Source organism: Chionomys nivalis, chromosome 5 (assembly GCF_950005125.1).
Source record: "Chionomys nivalis chromosome 5, mChiNiv1.1, whole genome shotgun sequence".
Classification (NCBI taxonomy): Eukaryota; Metazoa; Chordata; class Mammalia; order Rodentia; family Cricetidae; genus Chionomys; species Chionomys nivalis.
In genome coordinates this window covers 6,595,084-6,622,852 of record NC_080090.1, presented here as the reverse complement: position 1 = coordinate 6,622,852, position 27,769 = coordinate 6,595,084, and the positions used below count along the sequence as shown (strand labels likewise).

Here is a 27,769-nt window from a genome sequence, read left to right as displayed (position 1 = left end):
GAAACCTGAGTGAAAACAGAAAGAGTTCAGAAGCACTCTCAGTTACACCACAGTGGATGACACAGGACCTAACTTCACCAATTACTCAAAGCCACAGCGAGGTCTGCCTCTCTCACCGCAGTTATTTCTCTCTACAAGCAGTAGGTAGATTTTCTTTGGGAAAAGAAAAGCTTTTCCCTTTGATCATCCTTTCTGTTCCTCAACTACCCCACAGGCCTGGCTACTTGCAAAGGGTGGTGCCCAGTTCTACTTCATCAGAATCCTCTGGAAGCTTGAGAGGCCATATGGCCTCTCAACCTTTAAGGAATCAGAACTTACATTTTCGCAGGATCTGTTACTAACAACCTTACAGTTTGTGGAGACTGTTTAAGAAGCACTGCTTTACACTAGCCGTTTCTGCCCTTCAGTCTGTTCCCTCTGACTTCACATGCTACTCCTAGATTAACGAAGGTAGAGAGTGCCATGAAAACCAAAGATCAGAGAGCCTTCATTTGACAGGCAAGCAAAGTATGTAAAAACATTAACATGCAGCAGAAGCCCTTGTGGCAGACAGGACTCCACAGGGAAAGGCAGGAAGAAAACACAAGTTTAAAGAATGGTAAGAGCTCAGCTTAGCATGATGTTACCCAAGATGGATGGATGGATGGATGGATGGATGGATGGATGGATGGATGGTTGGATGGATGGATGGGATGAGTTGGTGGGTGAGTAGGTGGATGGATCAATGAGTGGGTAAGTGGATGGGTGGATCAATGGGTGAGTGGGTGGGAGGATCGATGGGCGGGTGAGTGGATCTATGAGTGGGGTAAGTGGGTGGGTGGAGAGATGGGTAAGTAAGTGGGTAGATGGATGGGTGGGTGCGTGGATGGGTGGGTGCGTGGATGCGATGGGTGGGTGAATGGATCAATGAGAGGGTAAGTGAGTGGGTGAATAGATGGATGGGTGGATCGATGGGTAGGTAAGTGGGTGGATAAATTGATGGGTTGGTAAGTGCGTGGGTGGATGAATGGGTGGAGAGAAGAAAATAGAGAAGTTAAAAATTCATGGAAGCTCATGTAAGTAATTAGGTAAACACTTAAAATAAAAACGTGTTTCATACATGCATATAAAGCCAAAGCTTCTGCATGATTCCATATCTCCTGCCACCTCCATGATATGTGCAGGAAAGGGTATGTTCCTGTAACTGCTACATGTACATACCAGTACATGACAGATATGGAGGGCTTCCCAGGGGGAACAAGGTTAACTCCAGGAAGCTGTAAAGTACAGATTTGACAAGTATGCTACTTATTTGTTCAGCTCAAGGTCAATTTTGGCCAATTCCTTTTACTATGCATTTTGTTTAATCCTCTTTCTTTTTGCTCAAATACCTATTCCCCCTGAGAAGTGAGATCAAGCAAGTAAATAGCCCAAGTTCTATGCAGCAATGCTAACAGAAAAGGCGGTGAGAAGCTTAGGTGGTAAAGCACTTGCCTGGCACAAGTGACACCCTTGAGCCCAGAAATCCATTAACCAGATGTACTGGAGCACACCTGCTGCCCTGGCACTCAGGATGTGGGGGTAGAACAATGAAAGTTCAAGGTCACCCCCAGCTACACAAACAGTTTAAGAGTAACCTGGGATAGATGGCACTCAACCTTCAATAACACCACCTTGAATAATAGAAACAGGATCTTGAATTGGGCTGGACATTATTATTTGAATCTGTCACTGTTCATTTTCCTCTATTTCTTGCCTGTTTTTCTACTCCTCTTCCTCTTTTGTCATCCTGGTCCTGTTCCACTTCCAACTGCCCATTGTCCCTTTTCTGTCACAGAATAAAGAAAGTTACAGTGCTATTTGAATAAAGCTTGATATTCTTTAAAACCATGCAATTGTTATGAATAATAACTCACATTTTCTGTAATGTTTTTAAATCTTCTACCAAGTATTTTATGAACTATTTTCCAATCAGTTAACTTAATGTAAACATAATCCCATAACAACAAATGTGTTTGGTAACAACAATGAATGCTCTATAACAGAAATCTTTATAAATGAAAAATGTGTTTCAACTTTTTAAATAACATTAACAAAATGTACCAAGAGGGAAATATAATCAGGAAATAACCCTCAAAATGAATGGCAGAAATCGTCACGGCACAATCTTAATCTTGAAAAAGAAAAATGGATGGAGATAGAAACAGAGACCCACTAGACTGAGCTCCCAAGGTCCAAATGAGGAGCAGAAGGACAGAGAACATGAGCAAGGAAGTCAGGACTGCGAGGGGTGTGCCCACTCACTAAGACGGTGGGGTTGATCTAATGGGAGCTCACCAAGGCCAGCAGGACTGGGACTGATGGAGCATGTGATCAAACTGGCCTCTCTGAATGTGGCTGACAGTGAGGGCTGACTGAGAAGCCAAGGACAATGGCACTGGGTTTTGATTCTACTGCATGTACTGGCTTTGTGGGAGCCTAGTCTGTTTGGATGCTCACCTTCCTAGACCTGGATGGAGGGGGGAGGACCTTGGACTTCCCACAGAGCAGGGAGCCCTGACTGCTCTTTGGACTGGAGAGGGAGGGAGAGGTGGAGTGGGGGGAGGGGAGAGGAAAATGGGAGGAGGGGAAGAGGTGGAAATTTTTAATAAAAAAAAAAAAGAAAATATGCTCACCTCAAATATTTGTGTAAGATACTGTGGCAATGTCCACATATGCTCTAAAACCAAAATATTATGGTGCATAAGACAATGGATTAAAGCAGAGTTTGAGAAGGAACAAAAAGTAGCAAGTGTGCAAACAACCCTGGATACAACTAGACAGCATGTCAGCCAATAGAGTTTGAGGGACGAGAGTAAATGGTTAGATATTCAGTGCCTTACTCTAGCTAACTTCTGAATAAAAAGAGACACTTTGATAGGTGCCACTATAGGGTTTATGGTATGATAAAAGTGAAAAGACTAAATCACACCATTCCTTAGAAGGATACCATATGTGATCATGAAATCATTCATTAGAAAACTTAAGTAGATCTTAAATAGAATAAACTACAGACTACTAGCTTCCACTGCATGAAAACTACATGGGCGATTTCTATTAAAAGCCAGAATAAACTAAACAGCACAATAGACAAAAAGATAATTGAATGCTGGACATTAACTCAGTAGCTAACAGTGCATGCCGTTCAAGCAAAGGACTTGAGTTCAGTTCCTAACACCAACATAGTGACTCAAAAGTGCCTGCAACTCCAGTTTGACAACTTCCATGGGCTCCTGCATGGATTTAGTGAACACAAATTAATGCAAAAAAGAATACTTAACATAAATAAATATAACTTTAGGAGCTGGAGAGATGGTTCAGAGGTTAGAAGCACTGGCTGCTCTTCTGAAGAATCCAGGTTCAATTCCTAGCACCCATATGGCAGTTCACAACTGTTTGTAACTCCAGTTCCAGAGACTCTAACACTCTTACACTTTACATGCAGGTAAAATACCAATGCACATAAAATAAAAATAGATAAATCATTAAGAAAATATTCAAAATAGGAGGGGGGCTAGAGAGTTGGCTCAGAGGTTAAAGCACAATGGCAGTTCTTTCAAAGGTTCTGAATTCAATTCCCACCAACGACACGGTGGCTCATAACCATCTATAATAGGATCTGACGCCATCTTCTCGGGTGCACGTATACATGCAAATAGAACACTCATAGACAAAAAATAAATAAATAACCCTTAACAAGATAATCAAGTAATTACAAGACTGAGCCAAAAAAAATTACCTACAATGCAGCACAGAAAAATAAATGAAATAAAAACTAGGAGCAACCTCAGTGCTGAGGTTTCCTGCATTAAGTGTGTATACTGCTCCTCCAAAGCACCAGAGTATAATTCTGGGAGGAAGAAAGCAGAGTCAGGACAAGCCATGGACACGTCACCAGAGCTAGACATGCTAAGATTTTGCTGGTGAGCCACGACCTCGTGGTGATACACAGATTAATAGAAATGGGTTAAATTAAGATGTAAAAATTAGCCAATAAAAAACTAGAGCTAATGGGCCAAGTAGTGATTTAATTAATACAGTTTCTATGTGGTTTTGGGGGGCTAAGCTAGTCTGGCAGCCAGGATGAACAAGCGACCCTCCTTGCAACAATTGGTGCCCAATATGGGGCTAAATCCACTTAAAAACCTGAGACCTTAATTTTAAACACAAAAATATAGAGTTTAACACAGCTTTTTGCTGTTTTCTGGCAGCATGCCACAGTTCCTTTAAGAGATGTTTTCCTGACTCAGCCACAGCAGAAGAAAAAAAGCCGCACAGTTTTAAAATGCCAGCTTTCTGGGCTATGCTGCTAGTGTGACCTCTGGCTCTTGCAGGAGACAGAGCATTTGGATGGGGTTTGTGAGTAAAGTGTTATGGCTTGATGGCAATGTGGACTCACTGTGTGCCTAAAAGTGGGGCAATGCGCACGGCTCAGAGGCTCCGCCATGCTAAACTGTGAGAGCAGGAACTACCATATTTCTCTTAGTAATAGTGCAGCTTAAATTTTAGACTGGACAGGCAAACAGGAAGTACTGTATTATCACTACTAATGATGCAACTTAAGTTTTTAAAAAGCGCTTAACATTTTTAAAAGTGCTCCTGAACAGTAAAAAAATTAGATATACAGTAGGACAGATTTAGACATAATATAACTATAAATGAGTCATACTGTTAAATAAATGTACATAGGCTTAAAAGAGAAAAGAAAAAGATTATAGAGTTATAAAATAAAGTTAATGCTTTAAAAAAGGGGGGGAAGTCTTTAAAGAGACAGAGTATAGATAATCATAAATTAAAAGGAGTAAAAAATAAGTCACATAAAAATAAAAAACTCACAGCGAGTATGAATTATGTATATTATTGTGTTTTCTTTGAATTTTTGACTGCAAAGGAGCTAAGTACAGAGAGACATTTCATTGTATGTGCTACTAAACTAAACCAGCATATATGTTCTTAAGGTATCTTGACTTCAGAATTTGGGTCTAAGGATATGATGCTTTAAAAGAGGTTTTTATTTTGTTTTCACAGAAGATAAGAACCTGTGGAATACTTCCAAACAAATATGGTTTGATAGACCAAGCCCCACTGAAAGGTCACTGTGAACACCCTTAAAAAATTACTTTGCCCAACTTCTGACTGAGATGAACACAGGATATACCATGAAAGACCTGATAAACAGCGCCCCAAAACAGCAAGAAGCAGTATGGACAAAACTATGCCCATATTCCCAAATATTGTTTATAAATGTTCTTTTACATTTAATGGGGGATATGATATAGATATGAATAATTTTTATTGGTATGGATCTTGGTTTATTGATACAAATTTAAGGTCAATTTTGTTATATATATATATATATATATATTTCTGATCTTGATTAAGGTATTGTGATTGTATAGCTCATTTAAAAATGTAATGTATAACTAAGAAATATAGGTTAATAGAGAGTCATCTTTGTCAAGCTTGTAGTAATGTTATATTTTCTAGATGTATGGAGATATATTTCAGTTAGATAGGTATTCTTCAAATCTTTCAGAGACCTTTAGAATATGGCATTTAAATATTTTAAAAATTTAGGACTTTTCATAACAGTGAGACACATCTGTTCCTGGCAGCACCAATATACTTCAAGAGGAAGATGGGCATTGTGGAGTTGGTTAGCCATTTGGGCAAGATACTGCTCTTGCCTGAACTGTTTCATTGGACTTGCAGAACTCACAGACTGCTGAACTTGCCTAAAAGTGAGACAATCCTTCAGGGTTCCTGCTTCATGAAAGAGTCTGCTAGACTTTCTGAAGGACACAGAAGAAAATGATTGACAAATTGCCAATATAGGCGGAATTGTCTTTAAAATTTCCTGCTTCGTGGAAAAGTCTGCTAAATACTATGGGCCTGTAGACTGAAGATGGATGCTCCAATGGTACAAAAGAACTTTGGATGACTGTCCAGGTAATGAGATGTCTCCGTCAATTCTAGAATTTTGGAAGTTGCTTACAATATGCTTCCTGTTTACTTAGGTAATAGTATATCATTCTGGAGTCTTTGATGGAGTTAAAGAATAGATAGATAGTTATAGTTCTTTCCATGTTGGCCAACGCAGGAAGCAAACATTGGTTTGTCTTCCTGGAGGATACCAGATGCAGCTACTCTAACATGAATATGTGAACTCTGAGTAACTAAAAAACTTTCCAGCATGGCCACTGTCTTTTTTAACTTGCCTAGTCTTTCCATATGTCAGTACCTGCCCCTTTTCATCTCTGTGATATGTGACCACCTCATCTACAAAGCTAAAATATCTGTGAGTACTTTAAGCTAGCCACTATCCTGCACAAGGACTTTCCTGAGATATCCCACTTCCTCTCATGTAGTGGGAGCTGCGGGCTGCGTTCCTGCCGTGCCAGCTCCTGGGCCACCTGGCTAGCTTATGCCCCAAAATAACAACACACAAACTGTATTCTTTTAAACACTGCTTGGCCCATTAGCTCTAGCCCTTACTGGCTAATTCTCATATCCCGATCAACCCATCTCTAATAATCTATGTAGCACCAGTCTTACCAGGAAAGATTCAGCATGTCTGACCTGGCAGCTTGCTTCATCGCGTCTGCCCCAGAGAGGAGAGCTATTTATTGAGTCTGCCCGGGAGAGGGGAGCATGGCGTCTGAGCTCACTTCCTCTTCCTCCCAGCATTCTGTTCTGTTTACTCCACCCACCTATGTTCTAACCTATGAGGGCCAAGCAGTTTCTTTATTTTTTAACCAATGACCTTCCTCCATCACTCTCATCTGTGAAATCCAGATTAGAAATAAATAAGACAGGAAACCAGACAGGGAGCTCCTTAGAAACACTAATAGGGAGGGGAGGATGGAGCAAGAGAAGGCAATGGAGGAGTGTGAACATGAGCAATGTACCTGGGACATGGATATATGAAATGAAATAATGAAACCCATGTGATTTGTATAACCAGTTTGCTTTATAAGCAAACGAATACTCTGAAAAACAATCCAAGCACTAGGAAATTTACAGATTAAATCAGTTTTCCTTTTCCGACATAGAAAAGTTAAATGAAGTCAGACAAGTCCTACTCATGAGAAAACAATGTATTACTCAATGAGTATATGTCAAATTATGTTCATGTATCAGTTTCTAATAAATGGAAAACAGTCACATTTGTAACAGTTAGTACTGTAGTGAGGCTCGTACCTGAATGTGCACACTGGTTTGGGATGAGTGGATATTTTTTTCTGTTGCCAAGGTCACTTGACACAAACTTTTCATACAATAACTGTAGAGATTAATGATAAATATAATTTGGGATTTTTATATGGCTGAATTAAAGTCTATATTGTTTCTTGTTAAAGATTTAAGAATTGTTTGAAGCAATTTCTAACAAAGACAAGACAGATTACATTCCTACAAGTGGAAAACAAAACAGCACACATCTTCTTGATCCTACAGAAAAGAATCATTAAAGTTCAGTTCACTGTCAAGGATTAGATGAGAAGCAATTAAGTGCCTTGGATGCTTAGATTCAAACTAGAACAAAGGGAACAGAGGTCATAATTTAACAGAACAGTGCCTGAACTCTCAATTAGTCTATACAGAGGATGCTTTCACTAAAGGATCAAAAGAAGTCTGTTCTACAGGTTTACTTAATGTCTGTCCATTCTCACATTACCCATTTAAACTTCACAAACACTTAGCTATCACTCACCTACCCATGCCCCACATTCAATAAGTATGGTAGTCAGACCTGATTTAAAGTTGATGAAGGAGGCACAGATGCACTGCAGACTTTAGTCAGTAAATACTTTTATCCTCCTTCTGACCAGAGCGTTTCTTTAAAGTGTTTGCATCTCAATATCTGTCCTAGGGAACGCATGCTCCACTGTGCTGGGACTTCAGTAAGCTACTCCTACAAGTAGATCTATGGCCCTGCACTCTCAAGACATCTGAGCCTGAAGTAAATGAGGAGTAGCAGTTCCTTTATAGATCAGATTGCATCTCATGTCTTCTGATCTACTCTAGGATGACAGAATTGAAGCTCCTTACATTCAGTTAGACATGGGATGGAAAGAATTCTTCTGTCCTTCTAGGTCTATGCTATTTGCAATATTCTAGAAATGGTCACACCAGTTCTGCCAGTTCCCACGGAAGTTGGAGGTCAAGCTGAAGGAAAGTGAAGTCTCTGGGTGGGCGCAGATTTCAGAGAAGGTTGTAACCAAGATGCATTATCAAGGGGAGATTGCCAAGAGGTAGTCATTTCACTGGTAAATGTAAGAACACACAAAGAGGTCTTCTTTCCATCTTTGGTTTTTCTGAGGCTGAATGAGAATGCAGTTTCAAATGGTAACAATAACAGTAGAACAGCAGAGGCTTGAAGAGGCACATTCAGGGAGTAGCAACTAGGTAGACATAGGATACAAATGTGGGTGAAAAGCTAGAGCCCTAATGCCAAAGATCCAGAGGAGGACAGAAAGGAATTCTATTTGAGACTCACAAAGTGATTAAGAAGTAAAGGGCACCGGCATCTACAAAGTGACAGCCGGACTAAGACTGGATCCACAGGTCACTGCTGCTGTCCATGCTGGTCACAGCAGCTTCTGTCTGGATGGGCTGGAGTGCTGGGGAGCACCGTATTCCAGGCCCCACATAGCCTTGACACTTATGAACTGTGATTACATACACAGACCTGCATAAGATTGGGCGTGGTGGGCATTCCATTATAGGGGGGAGGGGCGTTGCTAAGGAGGGGCTCACAAGACCTCATCCCTCCCTGAGGATATATAGACAGTTAATGATTTCTTCTGTGGTGTAGCTACTGGTAAGTCACCCATGCGCCTGTAAATGGCACTAGCTAAACTTACTGGTTTGCCAAAATAAAAGTCATGAAAGGAGAGTGGGGTCTAGCTGGGAGAAGGGACAACAGAGGGTCACAGGGGTGAACATGAGCAAAATACATATGTGCTGTATACATATGTGAAAAAGTCAATGAAATATTAGGTATAATTAATATATGCTAATAAAAAACTACTACTGGTCTTTTGGAATGCACGAGTTTTGGATATTTATGGAATTTTACATGAAAGAACATGATTTGATATACTTTCATGTTTGATGTGATAAGAAAAACAAATTAAGAACACAGAAGTCAGAGATTAAAGCTTGTAGTGCTAGCTTCATTTATCAAAACTTCTAATTTTTAATAGAGAAATTAATTTGGCTAACCCAAATGAATAATATATTTTAAAGAATCTATCAAAAATATTACATTTTTAATTGAGTTTTTAATATTTAATTAAGTTCACAGCTTTTTAAAACATACTATTTTGAGATAAATAAAAGGGACATGATGTGTGAGCCCTAGGATCAATCTCCAATACCACAAGATCCCCAAAATAAAGACCTGCAAGTAAAGCCTGACCTTTTTAGCAGAAATCCAAGTTAATATAAACGAAGCTAGTCAAAATGCTGGCCTCTCCGAAGGCTGCTCTGACCACACAACTACTGCTCCTTACTCATGATGCTAGTCACGTGTCATCTTCTCCTATGGCTGCACCACACACAACTGCCAGGAAGGTATGGATGTCAGTCGAGTTAATGAATGTCACCTTCACTCCTGACAGTAGCCACTGCGAAGGGTGCTGCAGGATTGTGTAGAAGAGGGAAGTGTAGACCTGACAATCAACCCCAGGACATGCTGATCATAAAGACATTTTCATTAAGTGAGAGAAAGAACTAATCCCTGCTTTCATTCTTAAGTTCTATGGAAGCACAATGGGTGGAGTGCCGAGGAGAACAAAGGGACGCCAAGCTGAGTCCGGGGAAGTAAATGAAGACAGTCTAAAACCAAGTCATTACAGTTAGTGGTCACTGCACACTGTCAGGAAAAAATGCACTGAAGTGTAATTTAATAAAGATGGAAAATGGTCATACAATGTTGAAATTTCTGAATATAAAAACTATATTCTAGGAATGTGTTTCATAAGACAACCAAATGATTTCACAGGCTTGGGAATCTATGTTATTTCATAAGGATAATTAGATGATTTCACAGGCTTAGGATTGTATGTATTTCATAAGGACAACCAGATGATTTCACAAGTTTAGGGAGGATTATGAGGAAGAAATATGGAAACACATATTTACAAAATAAAAATGTACAGCTGAAGAGGATCTGTGTTTGCACGCAGCTAGCTGTGTCACTTGGAATGCCACCATTGAGTTTACGCTGTTGAGAAGCAGGTTCCAAATACGATGAGGATTTGACCCTAATTCAAGTAGTATTTTCTCCTTGTGAACACTTAGATGAAATTATGGCATAACCCCCATGGTCCACTGTACCTCTACCCTTGATTCAAAATGAATCCATGGCAACTATCAGCTTACAACTTTCCTCTATGTACTTGTTTCTATGAAATCTCAGTCCTACTTGAGAAGTTACACTGAAAAGTCTTTTAATCTCCTACTGAAAAGAACTGACTGGATTGCATTTAAGTTCAAGTTCAAGGGTATTAAAATGTATACAGGAGAGTGACGAAGGTGAGAGGTTATAGATTTTAACTTCCTCACTAGAAAATTGACTGAAAATAGATTTTCTAATTTACAATGAATCAAAAGAGAAAACATTAGACCATAGCAAAAATGGCACAAATGTATCAAAAGCCAAATGAATAAACATTTGAGGAGATTTATTATTAGAAATTGCAATAAATTTTGGAATGATGAATTGATTTTAGTTAAAAGGTATAACTGACAATTTATTGGGCGGGAAGATGCATTATTTTCCAATTGTTATCCATCTACAGTAAAACTGATTTGTGTCCTATTGTATTTTATGGAAAAGGAGAGTGCAACTTGCAGTGATTTAGATTAAATGTATTAATCATAACCAGGCACTGTGACCTATATATCTACTATTAAAGAAGATTTTTGACATTTAATTCTGTAGCAATATTTTGGCTCTGTACCACTCTTCCTAAATCCAATTCCTGCTACAGTTGGCAGATTTCTCCCTTTTAATTTTATGAGGCTGAAAGTAGCATTTAGCCACCCATGCGGTAAATAATGCAGGATTAGAAATATTTAGTGTTTTGTTTCCCTTTCAAGAGTGGTAATCCATCAAATCCAAAATAGTTCTCTAAAATTTTTCTATATTTTTGGCAATCTTTAATATATGGTATCATAAAAACTATAAAATTAAATAAAATGCATTACACAGAAGAGACGTGCCTTCCTACGACAACCTAGAAGAACGGGCAAAAGGGACTGAGTCAGAAACAGGCAAGCTTTACTGGAAAACCAAACAAAACTTAAAAAATGGACATTCAAACATGACATTAGACTAGGAACTTTTAATTTTATTCCTTCACGTAATGAATATTAATAAGTTTGCAAATATTTTCTAAATAATGTAACCATTTATTACCTATAAGCCATGTAGTACTGCAGAACTGTCAACTAAGTAGGAGAATAATTAACAAACATTTAGATGCTCTCCAGATGTGACTAACAGATCTATAAACACTACAAATAAATCTTAAACTTAATACATCAATGCATTAAATTTATTGTTTTTTAAGTGAAATGTAAGGATAAATTATTCGTGCTTCCTTATAGAAGCTAGCATTTCCAACTAAGATTTTTATGCTTAATATGTAAGCTTAAAAATTATGAAAACCCAGAATTTAAAAACTGTATTATTATATTAAGCCAAAATTATATTAATAATATATTAATAATTATATTATTATATAATTAAATAATAATTATATTATTAAGCCAAGAAATAAGCACAACTGACTTTAAACGAATCCAAATTCCAACTTTCAAATCTGAATTCATAGAAAATGATAATTTTGGTTATTAATGAATCAAATTATTATAATAATCACCCCAGAACTGCACATGGTACTTTGAGATATATCAAAGTAATAAAATAACCTGTCAAATGAGTAATTATCTACATTTAATCTATATATAAAGCAAATGGCCCAGAAATGAGTAAAGTATGTAATTCACTCAATACACTGGGATGCCATATATTCATGGTTAAAACATCTAATTTCTACTATCCTGAGTGAGGTAACCCAGACCCAAAAAGAAGATCATGGGATGTACTCACTCATAATTGGTTTCTAGCCATGGATAGGGGGCCACTGAGTCTATAATTTGTGGTCCTAAAGAAGCTAAACAAGAGGGCAAACCCAAGGAAAAACATATAGTTATCCTCCTGGCTATGGGAAATAGACAAGATTGCCGGGCAAAAAATTGGAATCTTGGGGATAGGGTGGGATGGGGGTAAGGGGAGATGGAGAGAGAAAAGTGTGAAGGAGAAGATGAGGGGAACTTGGGGAAACGGGATGATTGGGGATATAGGAAGGTTGGATAGGGGAGCAGGGAAACTCATATCTTACTTAAGGGAACCGCCTAAGGGTTGGCAAGAGACTTGAACTTGGGGTGGCTACCAGATGCCCAGGGCAATGTCCCCAGTTAGTTCCTTGGGCACCTGAGGATAGGGAACCTGAAATGAACCTATCCTATAGCCATACTGATGAATATCTTGCATATCACCATAGAACCTTCATCTAGCGATGGATGGAGATAGAGACAGAGACCCACACTGGAGCACCGGACTGAGCTCCCAAGGTCCTAATGAGGAGCAGAAGGAGGGAGAACATGTACAACGAAGTCAGGACCACGAGGGGTGCACCCACCCACTGAGACAGTGGGGCCGATCTATTGGGAGCTCACCAAGGCCAGCTGGACTGTGACTGAAAAAGCATAGGATAAAACCGGACTCTCTGAATATGGCGGACAATGAGAGCTGACGAGAGGCCAAGGACAATGGCACGGGGTTTTGATCCTACTTCAGGTTCTGGCTTTGTGGGAGCCTAGACAGTTTGGATGTTCAACTTCCTAGATCTGGATGGAGGGGGGAGGACCTTGGACTTTCCACAGGGCAGGGAACCCTGACTGCTCCCGAGACTGGAGAGGGAGGAGAAGAGGAGTGGGGGGAGAGGGAGAGGGGCAGGAGGAGGGGGAGGGAAATGGGAGGCGGGGAGGAGGCGGAAAATTTTTTTTTTAATAAAAAAAAATAAAAACAAAACATCTAATTTCTTCATACATATTCATGTCTTAATTCACTTTTAATGAAATTCATAATTACAAATTATTGTGAAAACAAGTTTATATTCTCATAGTGATGAAATAAAATCAACAATTACCTACCAGAAATGAGATAATTTAAAGAGTGTAAGTGTACATACGAAGAATCTACCTTTACTTTTTCCATACATAATTTCTGCAGTGCCCTTCTTGTCCTTCACTGTGCTACACTGGGAAACAGGAGTTAAATGAAGAGAGAAACTGGAGGAAAGGAAACCCCCATTGGTGAGGCAGCTTGCATCTTTAAGGGTATTCCAATGCAAAGTAAAGGCATCTCAATAGGGGACACACATCTTGAGAATTAGTCAAGGAGAGACAGTGACAACACTGTACCCCAAGGAAGAATGAGGATGAGTGAGTGGAGCAGACAATGGATTCTAGAAGCTGGGCAGTCACTAGAGGCTTTTGCTCTGGCTGTGTGTTCTTGTGTTTTAATCGGTTGTTTGGTTGGTTGGATGGATGGTATTATGAGAGGTGGTATCACCTAGCCTGGGCTAGCCATAAACTCCTGCTGACTTAGCCTTACAAGTAAGTGGTAGGATTATGGGAGTCCATCCACGCAATCACTGCAATAATATTCTGAAATGTCATAAAGAAAAAAAAATTAGTCAAAGGTGAAGAGGTCAAATAATGCTAAGCATTCAGGAGGCAAAGATAGGGTTTTTCTGTGTAGCTTTGGAGCCTGTCCTGGAACTAGTACTGTAGACCAGGTCTGGTCTTGAACTCACAGAGATCTGCCTGTCTTGAAAAACAAACAAACAAAATAAACATGTATTTACCATTGGGCAGTGGTGGTATACACCTTTAATCCCAGCACTTAGGAGGCAGAGGCAGGTGAATCTCTGTGAGTGAAGCCAAATTATTTATTTCTATTAAATTTGCAACAATTTCAAAAGATAAATTAAGCATTCAACAATACACAGTGATCATGCAATTAATATTACTGAGGTTTTCTCCCAAAGCCTAACTAAAAGGCCAAAACAGTTTAACTACACAAGGACAAAAAGAACATAAAAGAAAACACCATCAAAGATGGAAAATCAAAAGCTGTAAGGCTGCTGCTAGGCTTTGCCTGCAAAAGCATGGCAAGAAAGCGGCAGTCAGAAGCAAGTCAGTGAAGTGTCAGACCTAAGGCAGGCCTGGGAACTGGAGGTGCAGCAGGACATAGACAGGTGCCAGTGTGATGGCTCATTTTTCTTTTTATGTATGTCTGTGTGGTAATCAGTGCCTGCTGCCCACAGAGGACATCAGATCCCCGCAGACGGCAGTTACAGGTTATGAGCCACACTATGTGGGTGCTGGGGATCAAATCTGAGCTCTCCAGAAGAGACACAAGTGGTCTTAACCACTAAGCCATCTCTCCAGGCCTGTAACATCTGATTTTAAATGCTGATTCTGGATCCTACTCCTTAGCCCACACACATCAGCACTGCTACCCTACATCTCAACACAAGTTCAAAATTTATCACATGAAAATTCAAATTAGAAAGAAGCTATTCCTCCACACCTCCCAGTAGTGAAGAGTCAGTGGAAGTCTGCACACAGACTGCTCCCTACAGCGAGTGGACTTGAGGCCATCCTTTCCCCTCCGACCTAAGGGGAAACCCTACAGGATCTCCCAGTCACACAGACAACAAGCACGTCATCCTTCACAAGGCACTCAATTAACTTGTTAGCACAGGCACAAATAGAATCTTCTTTGTCATTTGTTATGGAATGCATGCATGATCAGCTGGATTATAAACACTGAAAAACTTTAGAGACAAGTATTTGTCAGAAATTTGATGTTACAATCACACCGGCATCCTAACTAGTTAAAGATAGAATACACCCTTAAAACTCCAGACAGACAGTCGATCACTATGAATACTGAAAGAACGTTAAGCACAAGCTGTGCTGAGAAGTGGACTATCATTGGGTGTACCAGACAATGAGGGATATAATACCAAAGCAGGCAGATGGTAAATAGTATAAAACCATAGGTTATCCATGGATGGATGGGTAAAAAGACAGGAAGACATAAAGAGCAGAGGGTACCATTTCAGAGGAAAGTTTTGAAGAAAGGGCACAGAGTTTGAGCTATACCTCCAAGTGTATGAACCCAACAGGAAGAGTGTGAACAACAACTGATATGTTTGAATATGGGAAAGGCTGAGCAGGGTGGGGTTTCAAAAGTCCATGATTATTAGGAAAGCACAGAACTGTCAAAGATCATAGGCAAGCAGTGAAAGAGAAAGAAAAAAAATATTATAAAGGCAATGAAAGTTGTTTTGTCTTTTTAGACTGGGAAGAGAGCCTAGGATGTTTTATAAATGCTTACTTGGAGTTATAGGTGATAAGGATTAGAAGCCAGAAAAACCACAAGACCAGGGAAACTAATGTTCTACTAATATAAGAGAACGAGAAAATAGCATAAGTGTTAAGAGGGGAGATTGCAGAGAAGGGGCAGCTGTGCCGGATGGAAGTGCACAGTCCATTAGGTGAAGAAAGATAAAGCGCAAAAGAAACATTTCTTTCTCCCTTCTCAGATTAATTTATGCTAATCAAATGTAGGTACTTGAGAACAGAAATTACATGCCTAATTGATTATACCTAACCTAAACTACTGCAAAGTAAAAATACCAAAAGCTTTCATTATGTCCACAACTGAATCAAAGAACGTGTAGCTAAAGTCACAAGCCAGATGTAACTTGTTTCTAAATCAGATATAACATATTTACTAATATGACAATTGATAAGAAGCATTAAAATATTTTTTGTGGCCGTGTAGGCATGCCTTTAATCCCAGCACTCTGGAAGCAGAGGCAGGAAGATGATCTCTGTGAGTTTGAGACCAGCTTAGTCTACAGAGCTAGTTCTAGAACAGCCAAGACTACACAAAGGAGCTGTCTTGAAACACTCCCCCTCGGAAGAAAAAAAAAAAAAAGTAGTATTTTTGTGAATCAGAAAGTAAGAAGAGCTTCAGGGCTGGACTCACACCTGCTAAGAGACTGAGGCAGGATGATCCTGAGGCTAGCTTAGGTAGTTTAATGAGAACCTGTCCCAAAATTTGGGAGAAAAAAAAAAAAAAAACATGAGGAAAGCTAGGAAGGTAGCTAATTGGCAGAATGTTTGTTTGACATGAAGGACGTCAGGGTCAATCCCCAGTACTAAAGTAGAAAAGAGAAGAGCCTATCAGAAATAAATGAAAATGAAATTAAATAATATATTAATCTTTGAGTTTAAGTACTAGTATTTGGCCTAAATATTACAAATTCAAGATAATATGAAATCCTTAACAATCCATTGCATATTTTAAAAACAATTATAATATATTGTAACTAACAGATAAACACAGCCCTACAGGTTTAGTATTCCACTAATCTGAAGTACTTTCACAGTAAACCAACCCCAAGCAATTTCCTGATCCACACATGAAACTCTAGAAGGAAGGCACTATACTTTTTAACAGGAAAAAAAAAAATCATTCAACTTCCAGTTTATTTCATAAGTATTGGGACAATTATACAACAATTTATTGAACAACCAAAACAATACAAGTTTTGCTGGCTTAAAACTGAGGTATACAGTTTTATCTCTCTCTGTCATCAGAATTCCATTCCTTAGATGGCAGGCCAGCAAATACTGCCTGGCACACATTAACTCAACAGCACAAGGAAACCTTTCCATCTAAATAATTTCTTCATGAATCCTCAGTTTTCCAAATTGACCTTCAGTTGGAGGATTTACAGGTGATTTCAGTACCCAGAAAAGCTTATTAAACATTATTTGGAAGTGTTCTACCCATCACTGATTTTTGAACTTTTCTGATAGTATATGTCTGACATATCTAAAGGCAAATTAGAAAACTGACTTTTATAGACCATCAAAATAATTTTACCAGCAACATAAAAGGCAGGAAATCAGAGTTGAACCAGAGTTTACTTGGAAAAAGTAAAATGTATGCATTTCTATCTTCCTGATATTGGTTTTAAAAAGAAAGAAAATAATAGGAACTCTGGCAATGTCACTACTACTGCAAAAGGCAACCAGCAAAAGGTTTGAACAGGAATGTCCATCTATAGAATCACATGGTCACTAATCAGCAGCAATGAGTCCTTTTACATTAAGAAAGCGGGTAACCCCAGTTGGTCTGGACAAACCTGGCCTTACACCCTCCATGACGCACCTGCTTCTGCTTTTGAAACTTCAAGATTACAGATGTGTGTTCCCATATTGAACCTTAATTTCTTAAAACCACACAGGAGTATTTAGAACATATTTCAAAGGTTTCTTAGTATAAAAAGTAGAAATAGTGTTTAGCTAACTAGACTCTAAATGTATTTCAAGGCTCAAACATAGCCAGTCATGGTAGATAACGTATATAACCAGAGTACTCTGAATTCTGAGGAAGGAGGATCAACTGGAGGACAGCCCAGCACTACAGACAGTTCATGCCAGCCTGAGACACACGAAGGATCTACATAGAGATCGCCTACATTTTCAAAATCAGTGTCTTAAAGATTCATCAGGAGTCAGTCCAAGAGCACAGGGTCTGAAGATGTGTGTTGGTGACATAGCCCTTGAAAGGTGGATGTCCATCTTGGCTACATAGCAAGTGCAAAACTAGCTTGGCCTATGTGAGTATATGTTTCAAAAACAAACAAAAGTCCATAGATATATAGAAAGTATTAATCTGAAGCCATTTTGAGAACAGTGACCTAGAACGTTGTACTGCTGTAATACAATTTGCTTTTTAAATGTAGAAGGTGTGGTATGCAAGTCTTTATAGGGCAGAAGCAAACACAAGTGCTTACACAGTAACTCTGATGTAATCAGTATGCTTAGACATAAACAGGACAGCGTAAGTGCATATAAAGTTACCACTTAAAAAGCTTCTTGATCATAACCCAACCTGCCAAATGAACTGGTGTGAGGAATGTATACGCTTATCTCCCCCCAGCAGCGGTTAGTGTAAGAGTGGCCTAACAAAGCTACTGGGTGGATTAAGGCTGAAAAGCATTCTATCCTACAAATTTTACTCAATAGCCTTCATTTCCTGCAATTATCCTGCTGCCTTTCTAATTGGTCCCCCATGGCTACTTTTATCTGCTTACTTGTCCCCACCAAGATTACTTTTATTCGTTAAAACATAAGCTGCAGGTGACCATGTCACTCTCGTACACAGCTGTAGGAGGCAAGGCCTAGAAGGACACATAGTAATCTAGCTGGAGGCAATACTGACCACTCTTTGTGGAATACATACTTGTTACACAGTAAGACACAAGATTCAAATGCTAAGTTAAGGTTCAGCCCATCCTCTGGTGCACACCTAATGGAGGAATAGGATGGAATTTATACGTGTAATCTCACCTCTTAACGACATAATGCATTTTCTATATGAATATCAGTACGGCCAGGAATGACATAGTTTCCTAAGGCTGCTATAGAGTATGATCTAACTCCTGCCCATATTTTCAACTAAACTGTTTTGCTATAAACCCCTCCATATCTATCTAATCAATCTAACTATTCTATGATGTGCTATACCCAAACACTTATTATGCCCTCATGCCTACCATGAATGACTTGATGAACTCTAACCCATCCGTAAGGTTTCAGCTAAAGCATCTTGTTTTCTGTAAGAGGTTGTCCCAGAATTTTACAAAGTAGTGTCAAAAAAAAGAGAGGACACATAAGAAATAAAGATTTCAACGAAGTTGAACAAATACAGTAATGTGATAGGAAAAAGGATGAGTTTCCTTGAAGGGAAAGAGAAGAGTAAATTAACATGGGGAGCAGGAAAATTGACCAGAGGCTCTAGATCTGGACACCATTACAGATGGGTAGCAAAGTACAGGGAGCACATTATGGATCCAAGAGGATCATAAACACTTTATGATCACTACAGCACACACCATGACTATGGCTGCCAACCTAGACAGGAATGACTGATGCGGATATCAACAGAATTCACACTTGGATATGTTAAACAGAAATGAAGACTACTTTAGGAAAAGAATTTATTTATATTTATTAGCAACATGACAGCAATATAAAGAAACTTCCAAATCATTTTAATTTTGGTTTACCAAAAGGAAAACAGTTTAAGATGTAAACACAAACCTATATCATAGGAATGTTAATCATATTAATTTAAATATATGAACAGTACACAGAAAGTATCTAGCACACAGTAAGGGTTGTAATGTGTGTTTCACAGTGTACATTTACACCATTTGGAAGATCCTAAATTCCAACAGATGAGTCTACATCTCTACTAGGTCATCAGAGCGGCAAGCACAAATATTTTAATCTATGGAAAATATACACATCTTGTATCATCAAAATATCATGATTGATTATCTGTACATATGTCTTTTAAGAATATGAAAAACACCAGCATCCGAATGTAGATACGTGAATAAATGAATATAGTACTATACACTATTAAACATATGTATGCTTCACATTGAATAAAATATAATCGAAGAATATCAGTATTAATATTGATCCTATCTGATGATATGGAGTGTTAAGGAATTTACATTTTAATTATCAACTGTTATTAAATTTTACAATCCAAAACATAGAGTAACATCAAAATATAAAATTTAAAGCAAACAGACACTATTAGATTTCTTCTAAGAAATATTACCATTTTATTAACTTGTACTTTTCTATAATACAGAGCCAATTTTATTTCAATTTTCTAAGATAAAAATATCTTAAAATCTAGATCTCAAACTGATACTGAAAAGAAAATGAAATTAACACATAATCAACATACTTAGAATAAAATTTTCTAAAACATACATTCTCCAAAGTCTACAAAAAATGTTCTAGGAATACAAATTTCCAGGCAGAAAGCTGACAATAAAGGATCCAGCTGCTGAATTCCAGTAACAAAAGCTTGGATAATAGTCACCATAAAATCAAAATACAGTTGCAGACACAGGCTGTGTGTAATTTTACGTCATTTTAGATTTATTTTCTGTCATAAACTCTTTTCGCTTTGACTAGTCTGAGAAAATAGGGTATTTAAATCCCTCATTCAAACCAATCCATTTTAAATGAGCCTTCTCAGTAAAAGGTTATAGAGAGCTTAAATACCCCCCTACTCTCACAGCACCACCAACACCGCACAGGACATCCAAGAGTTCACTGCGGTAAGATGGTCACTGTCAACATCATCTGAGGCACCTACAACAGTTTTCCATGGTCAGCCCCTGAAGGAGCAAGAACACCTCCTATGCTCTGGGTGACACGAGGTACTGTCAGCATGAGCAGTGTGGCATGGCAACCCCAGTCTTTTGTTCATACACTTAAACTTGAAACTGTAAACATCAGGAAATCAACTAAATCAGATTCTTTTAGATTCTTTTTTTTTCTTGGCAAAATAAAAAAAAACACCATCAGTACTTTACATGTCTTGTAATCACATGAGAACTGGTCTTCAAGCAACTGTCAACATGTTAAGCAGTCTTACGTAATTAACAGTTTTCAAACACTATGTGTAAGATGAGTCTTGTCCCACAATCTTTCAGCAGTCAGAATAATCTGAATTAACTTTTGTGGATATTATACCTGTTGATGAATCACTAGTTCAAAACAAAATAAGAACAGAATTTAAAAATCTCTCAGCCTCAGAAAACACAGGTTAATTAGAATACTCAAGGTAGGATATTCTGAGCCAGATGTAGTGGTGTACACCTTTAATCCCAGCACTAGGAAGAGGCAAGTGATCTCTGTGAGTTCAAAGCCAGTCTGGCCTGCATATGACAACCAGAGCTAACAAGTGAGATGCTGTCAAAAAACACAGAGCAGTACATCCTGGTTAAGTGGAAAGCCTCCTTGTATTAAGGTTCCCCGAATTCCTGCTGTAAAAATCGTCTCTTCAAACTTGATTCCAGTATCGTTATTGTGTTACCATTCTGAACTGTATTTAATGAGTGCAGTCTAGAAATGTCAGGGATTCAAGCTTTATCTCCTGGTGATGACCCTAGGACATTTCATGAAAGTAACAATGCTCCTAAAATTAGGTAATAAACGGTTGGCTAGCAGGGTACCAATAAATTGGAGTTTAAACCACACAACAGTAGTGATTCTCTCTTGCTTTTTTGAAACAGGGTCTCATATAGTACAGGCTGACTTCAATTTTGCTTTATTACCAAGGACGATCTTTAAGGCCTGGCTCTCTGGCCTCCACCTCTCAAGTGCTGGCATTACTAGTATTTACCTCCGTGCCCGCGAGGGATTCTTATCAACAGGAGATGCTCAGGCTTGTGATCTCACATTTACATGGGCACAACTACTTTTTTTAAAAAATCACTTTTTTCAATTTTAAGATTTAAGAACTTGTTAACCAAAATTCATCCAGAACAATTCTTTTTTTGTTAGTTATAGCATTTTTATTTGTTCTCTGAGATTTCAATAGACAGACACAGCATATTTTAATCAGATCCACCATTCTAACTCCTCTGCAACTCCCCAACATGTCCCGATATTCATGTCTTTTTTAAACTCAGGGATAATATTTTTTAGAGATAGATAGAAATCAGACATACGTGTTTCACAAGATATTTTGAAACTTAGAAAGTTGTATTTTTTTTGTAACCTGCACATATTGTTTATGAAGTCAGAGCTGTGTCTGGAATTTTTCATCAATATTTTCATCAATCATGTTCATCTTTCTGTGATCAGTTTCAAAAATGTCTTTAAAATATTGTCAATTAAGGGTCTATGTGAGGACTAGATGGAGGAGCGGGAAAGGGGGAAATGATGTAAGTATAATCTCAAAAGAACAATTCTTCAGACTATATTAAAGACAAACGTCAAATCAAAGATAAACAAGATACAGAAGAAGCCTAAAGGCATATAAAATAAACTACTCTATTAAGGTAATGTCAAATCATATATAAAACATGTATCAAAAAGTTTAAGGTTACATTCTACACTTGGGTTCATGATAAAAATTTTAAGTTCTGCTACCAACTATCTTCAACAACAACTATCACTTATTATAGACCATGTGGCAAAGACAGACCTAAACCTATACATGTACTCTAACCTCATTTAAGCCCAACAGCACTTCTATAAAGAAAATAGTGTCTGTATTTCACAAAAGAAGAAACTGAGGTTCACAATGTCTGTCTAAGTAATACTAAGAACCAACCACAGTGAACTCACAAATACATGACTTCAAGGTCTACAATACTCTACAGGAGTGGTTCTCAACCTTCCTAATGCTGCAGCCCTTTAACACAGTTCCTCATGTGTGGTGACCCCAACCATAAAATTCTTTCATTGCTACTTTATTACACTGTACTTCTGCTACTGTCATGCATCATAATGTACATGTCTGATATGCAGGATATCTGGGGTTTGACCCCGTGGAACTCGCAACCCAGAGGTCAGGAACCATTGCTCCACACTACTACTGCTTCCCACAGAATCCTCCTTGCAGATTCCAAATATGAAAGATGATCTACCAGCTAAAATTTATTTGCAACCTGAAAGCCAACACTCAGAACTTTTGCAGATATTCATGGGTGTGTGCAGAGCAGCGAAAATCTGAGCTGCCTTCCAACAAGCACTCGCAAGAGAAAAGAACAAGGTCGGCCTCCTTCCTGCAGCTGACACTGGAAACAAGGCCATTAGTGTCATCTACTGAGGACTGGCTTATTGAATTTTTGTGCTTTTTCTGGTGATTTTACTGCTTTCAGTGGCCCCACATTCAGGCTGAATGTGGAGTGCATCACTGTTACTAAGCATGAGAAGGCCACAGTAAGCCTTATAGAGAAAACGCATGTGAGAGAAGCTTTGTTCAGGCTTTGGTGATGGTGCTATTACCCATAAGCTAATCAACTACACATAGTAAATAGCTTTAAACACAAACCCACACAACACTGTTCCATCAGCTGATGGAACATGAGGACCTAAGAGCCACACAGAACCCAAACCTGACTTTGCTGTAGGAGCAATGGCTTCTGATTCCTTAAATGAGTACAGTGACTTCACTGAACACGTCTGTGAGGAATAAGAACTGAGATTGCCCCATACTTTAGTTATTTCCCACTGCCATTTCCTCCACATGCATTCTATCACTGTATGCATGTAGGTGTTCTATCACTGTATGCATGTAGGTGCCACTCGCCCACTGAAAATCCTCTGCTGCCACGCTGCTTAATGGGCTACAGCCACACATGTTGCAATTTGCTCCTAACATTAATCTTTCTTATATACACTTTGGCTTTCCAGGGTGAATCTATGCTAATTGAAATTAACTTCTTACTACAAGAAATAATGGACACCCCTTAGTGACTGTCTTAGCAGGTTAGGTTTTTTTAAGGTAGCAAGCTATGTATACTATTATCAAAAACATATAGAGAAGTAGAAAACTATTAGCACAAACTGAGAATCTTACCTTTCTTGCTCAAGTCAGAGATTTTTATTGATAAAAACAAATACAGTACATAAAGATCTAAACAAGGACAATTCAGGGTTGAGAGAAAAAACCTTCAGGAGTCCTCTGTTTTCAGTAAAATTCTGAATACACATTGTAGACCTGGAAAACAGTCCATGGCCTAATGCACCCACTCCATGTTATACACACATATATAGAAATCTCCATGAAGTGAAGTCTAATGACCTCTACAATTTAGACGGAAAAGCAGCTTTGAGGATGGCACAGCCATGTATCATCAACACCATGAAGCCAGTCTATCAGTTGTAATAGCTCCTATAAAATACCACAGTGAGACTTCAATAAGCCTAGAAAATGGGCTACAAATCCCAGCAATGCTCAAGCAAGCAGTGGACCAAAAATAAAAATAGGTAAAACTGAGCCAAGAATTAGATCGCATTCATCTAGATTCATGATTGGTGAGGCAAAGTTCACAAGCTGAGGCATTTAAGTGACTTATTCAGATCTAAAGGACAGTCATCATACAAAACAAAAGCATTTTGGAATTCAGAAAAACATGAATTTTTGCTCTTAGACAGTATAAAAATCCTAATACAATTATGAAGCACATCATTGCACTTTTAAATCTAGGACAGTCAGGAGGGTCAACTTGCACAGTGTCATCTTTAACATCTCCGGAGAGGTTGTCATACATTCCTACTTTGTTTATTTTTAAATCTTTCAGACCACAGTAATTTTAGGCAAAGGTAATGTCAACTTTAAGTTTCCTTTCCATTATATTTAATTTAGTCATTAAATGCTGAGCTGACTATTAAACCATACAATACGAAAACATCAAATCACCAAGACCTTATCAATTATAGGAATTTGAGAAAAATATTAATCAAATTAAAATAACTATTTTAAAGAACTCAATTGACTTGAATTAGCATAATGTAAGATTTATGCTGTCAACGGAAATGTTGTATTTCCCTCCTGCTTGATGACAATGACCTGACGCACGTATTTCTAAAACTCGGGCACACATAGGCCATTCGAGGATGAACCAGCATCGCGCTTTAGACGTGACAGTGAGGTTCAGCCATGCAGTCTTGTTAAAATGCCAGGCTCCTGTGATCTCATCAAGCTCTGAGCCAGTGAGGCAGCTGTGACTAGCTCAGGGCTCAGACACACACCACTGAAAAAGTGGCAGCAGGTGACCCCCTAATGGGGACTGGTTTGTCATCACGGTGCTGTTTTAGAGGTAGGATGAAAATTATAGCATAAAATACAACAGGCTTGTAATACAGAACAACTATCCACGTAAGAAGTCAACTGAAAAAAAGATAAACTTGAGTTAAAGACTATCAACCTCACCTACTTACACCAGCCCTTATTAAAGAAAGTGCCCTGAGTAAAACACAAGTATTTTAGATAATGCTGGTATAGAAGCCTTTTTGTAAAATGAATCATAAATGGCAATACATCATTTTTTATTTACATGTCAGATATAAAAACTGAACCTTAACCAGTCATAGAAATATTAAGGAATACTTGGGTTAAATATAGTTTCCAATTTTCTTTTGTTAGTATTTGGCAAAGCAAGCAATACATAAATAGATCCAATGTTAAAAACCGTAAGAGAGAAAAATATATAAAATATACAGTAGTTCGTATCCACCCTGGGCCAGCCTACATCTCAGGGAAGCCTCCCCAATCAGATTGATTTCTGGCTAAAGAAAAGAACACCAGTCCTGCAGCAAAACAGCCCAGGTCTGCATCAAAGGCTCGCCCTTCAGTGTATTCCTCCAGGGAAGAGGACAGGAGCCAGGTTCCCTCGAATGCCATTCCCCAGGTGTTCAAAACGTAACTAATTTATTAGCAATAGAAGATTTGATTTATAGGGGAATCTCACTGGTCCAGTTTGTAGCCTACAAAAAAATGGATTATTTTTAAGTATAACATTAGAATATAAATAAGGGCGAGGATGTGACTTTTTATTCCACAGAAATGGAAACATTTCCAAACACGACAACTCAATAAGAAAGCATGCCTACCATTGAAGGTGGAGCCCCTCCAGATTTCTTCATATTCTTGGAAGGCATTCCATGAAGGCAACTGAGTCTAGCTTGGAAACCTGGGAAATGAAACAGGCAATTTAGAAGATCCTGTGATCACTGAAGCATAGAAGAAGATCCTAGCCACAGAGAATTCAAGCTAAGTTGCTGATAGTGGTAGCACCAAGAATATTACTGGGGAAAATGTGAAACACACTTAAAAGAACTAAGGTGATTCCCAGCAGGGCTCTAAAGCAGTCAGTCTTAACTAGCCAGTACTCAGAGGCTAAGTACTCTTTTCCCCAGTTCACACCCCTATTAACACCTTCCTGATGAGTACAGTACTTGGATTAGGGTCCAGCACATTTCTCTACAGCATTCTGTGTTTATATTCTGTTTCCTGTAGTGAGGAGCAGTGGGTCTGCTTTTCATCCCGTCCTGCTCTGGCACGGCTAGCTTTACCCAAAATAATTACACGGAAACTGTATTTTTTTAAACACTGCTTGGCCCATTAGTTTCAGCCTCTTATTGGCTAACTCTCATATCTTAATTAACCCATTTCTAATAATCTGTGTAGCACCACAAGGTGGTAGCTTACTGGGAAGGATCTTAACCTGCATCCATCTTGGAGAGGAGAGCTATAGTATCTGCCTCACTGCCTTCTTCCTCCCAGCATTCTGTTCTGTCTTTCCCGCCTACCTATGTTCTTACCTATCAGGCCATGTAGTTTTCTTTATTAATTAACCAATGAAACAACAGATAGATATAGAAGACCCACCTACATCAGTTTCCACTTTAATCTACCCTTTCGGTGAAGACCCCAGTAAGAACCGTAAGCAGACGCGAGCCAGCACTTAGGAAATACTACTGACCTCTTCTGCCAGGATGTGACATGAGGGGGAAAGACCCATTTAGGATCCTTTCAAACACAGGGTCAGGTAAGTTTCTGTCTAACTCTGCAGGATCCTCCTCTTCCCACCAGGGCACAACTCCCGCAATGCCGCAGGCTCCACCTGACTCCTTTTCATAGAACCAGTCACTCTGCTCATCATCACCTGTGCAAAGACAACGTCCCCAAAAGACTCAGTCTTACCATGGAAACAGATGAAGAACAACAATTACTCACTAATATTGCCGATGGAGTACCAGGGTATTATAACTGCCATCTAAAATGCACTTAACCTCAGTGAGTATCAATGTTCTGCCTTGAGATTTAAACAGATAAAAAAGATTAAAAGTACAAAATGTAGTCAGCTTCTAAAAATAAGAGAAAGGTAAAATTTAAAATGAGTCGCTAATTCTTCCTAGGATCAAAAGAAGCCACCAGTACTGGCGGGATTCCTTAAGAGTTTGCATAAGTGACCATCGCTTCTTTTTTATGATACTTCTGATTTGAGTGTTCTTACTATAAATTTTAAAATGGAAACTGGGACAGAGAGATGGCTCAGCCGTTAAAGGCTAGGCTCACAACCAAAAATATAAAATGGAAACTGCAATCATGAAACAAAAACAATGCCAAAAAACAGCAAAACATAAGTAGAGAATGGTATATGACAAACAGACGTAGTTCACATAAACAGCAAAAATTCAAAGCAATTGTAAAATGAGAACCACAGACTGTTTGAATTAGGGAATAAAAAATATTTTGTTAAAATTTATAGAACTTTTCACAGGAGAGACAGATTTAAATGGTGCTGAGCAGGTCTATGAAAGGTAAGCGGGGACTCACTTGAGACTGACCAGCTTACATCTGAACTACCATGAATACTGCGCCCTACGCCCACTACTTTACTTAGGAGGCTGAAGCACAGTTCAGGGATGCAAGGCCAGCTTGTGCTATGTAAATACAGAACCTGTCTCAGAAAGAAAATCAAAACAAACAAATAAAAAAAAAAAAACTCTAGAAAAATGAAGACTTTTGACTTTACTTTCATGTGATATGCAACATTATTCTTAGAAAGTAAATTAAATAGTCACCAAAATCTTGGGCATACAACCAGATAGGGGAATGAAAAACCCATTGACTTGTAGCATTGAGATAGTCATTTCAACTTCATTAATTCCCCCACTTAAAAATAAATAAATAAATAAATAAATAAATAAATAAAGAAAGATTGGGAACACACATAGTTCTTAAACAATGAAA

The 27,769-nt window shown here is 38.5% G+C and overlaps 1 protein-coding gene across 8 annotated transcripts in view; it reads right to left on the bottom strand.

Moving 5' to 3' along the window:
- Window positions 1-27,769, bottom strand: part of Gpatch2 (G-patch domain containing 2) — a 185,240-nt gene that overhangs the window by 142,764 nt on the left and 14,707 nt on the right. For 7 of the 8 annotated variants that reach the window (XR_009057133.1, XR_009057134.1, XR_009057135.1 and 4 more), the window contains 2 exons: window positions 26,496-26,678; window positions 25,624-25,703 (listed from right to left, as the gene is read on the bottom strand). Coding sequence is in view for 5 of the 8 variants with exons in the window: in XM_057769632.1 (XP_057625615.1) it covers window positions 25,624-25,703; window positions 26,496-26,678 (263 nt within the window). In the remaining 3 variants the exon portion in view is untranslated. Of the gene's footprint in view, window positions 1-23,670; window positions 25,498-25,623; window positions 25,704-26,495; window positions 26,679-27,769 lie in introns of those variants that run through there. The other variant, XM_057769633.1, reaches the window with a different exon arrangement.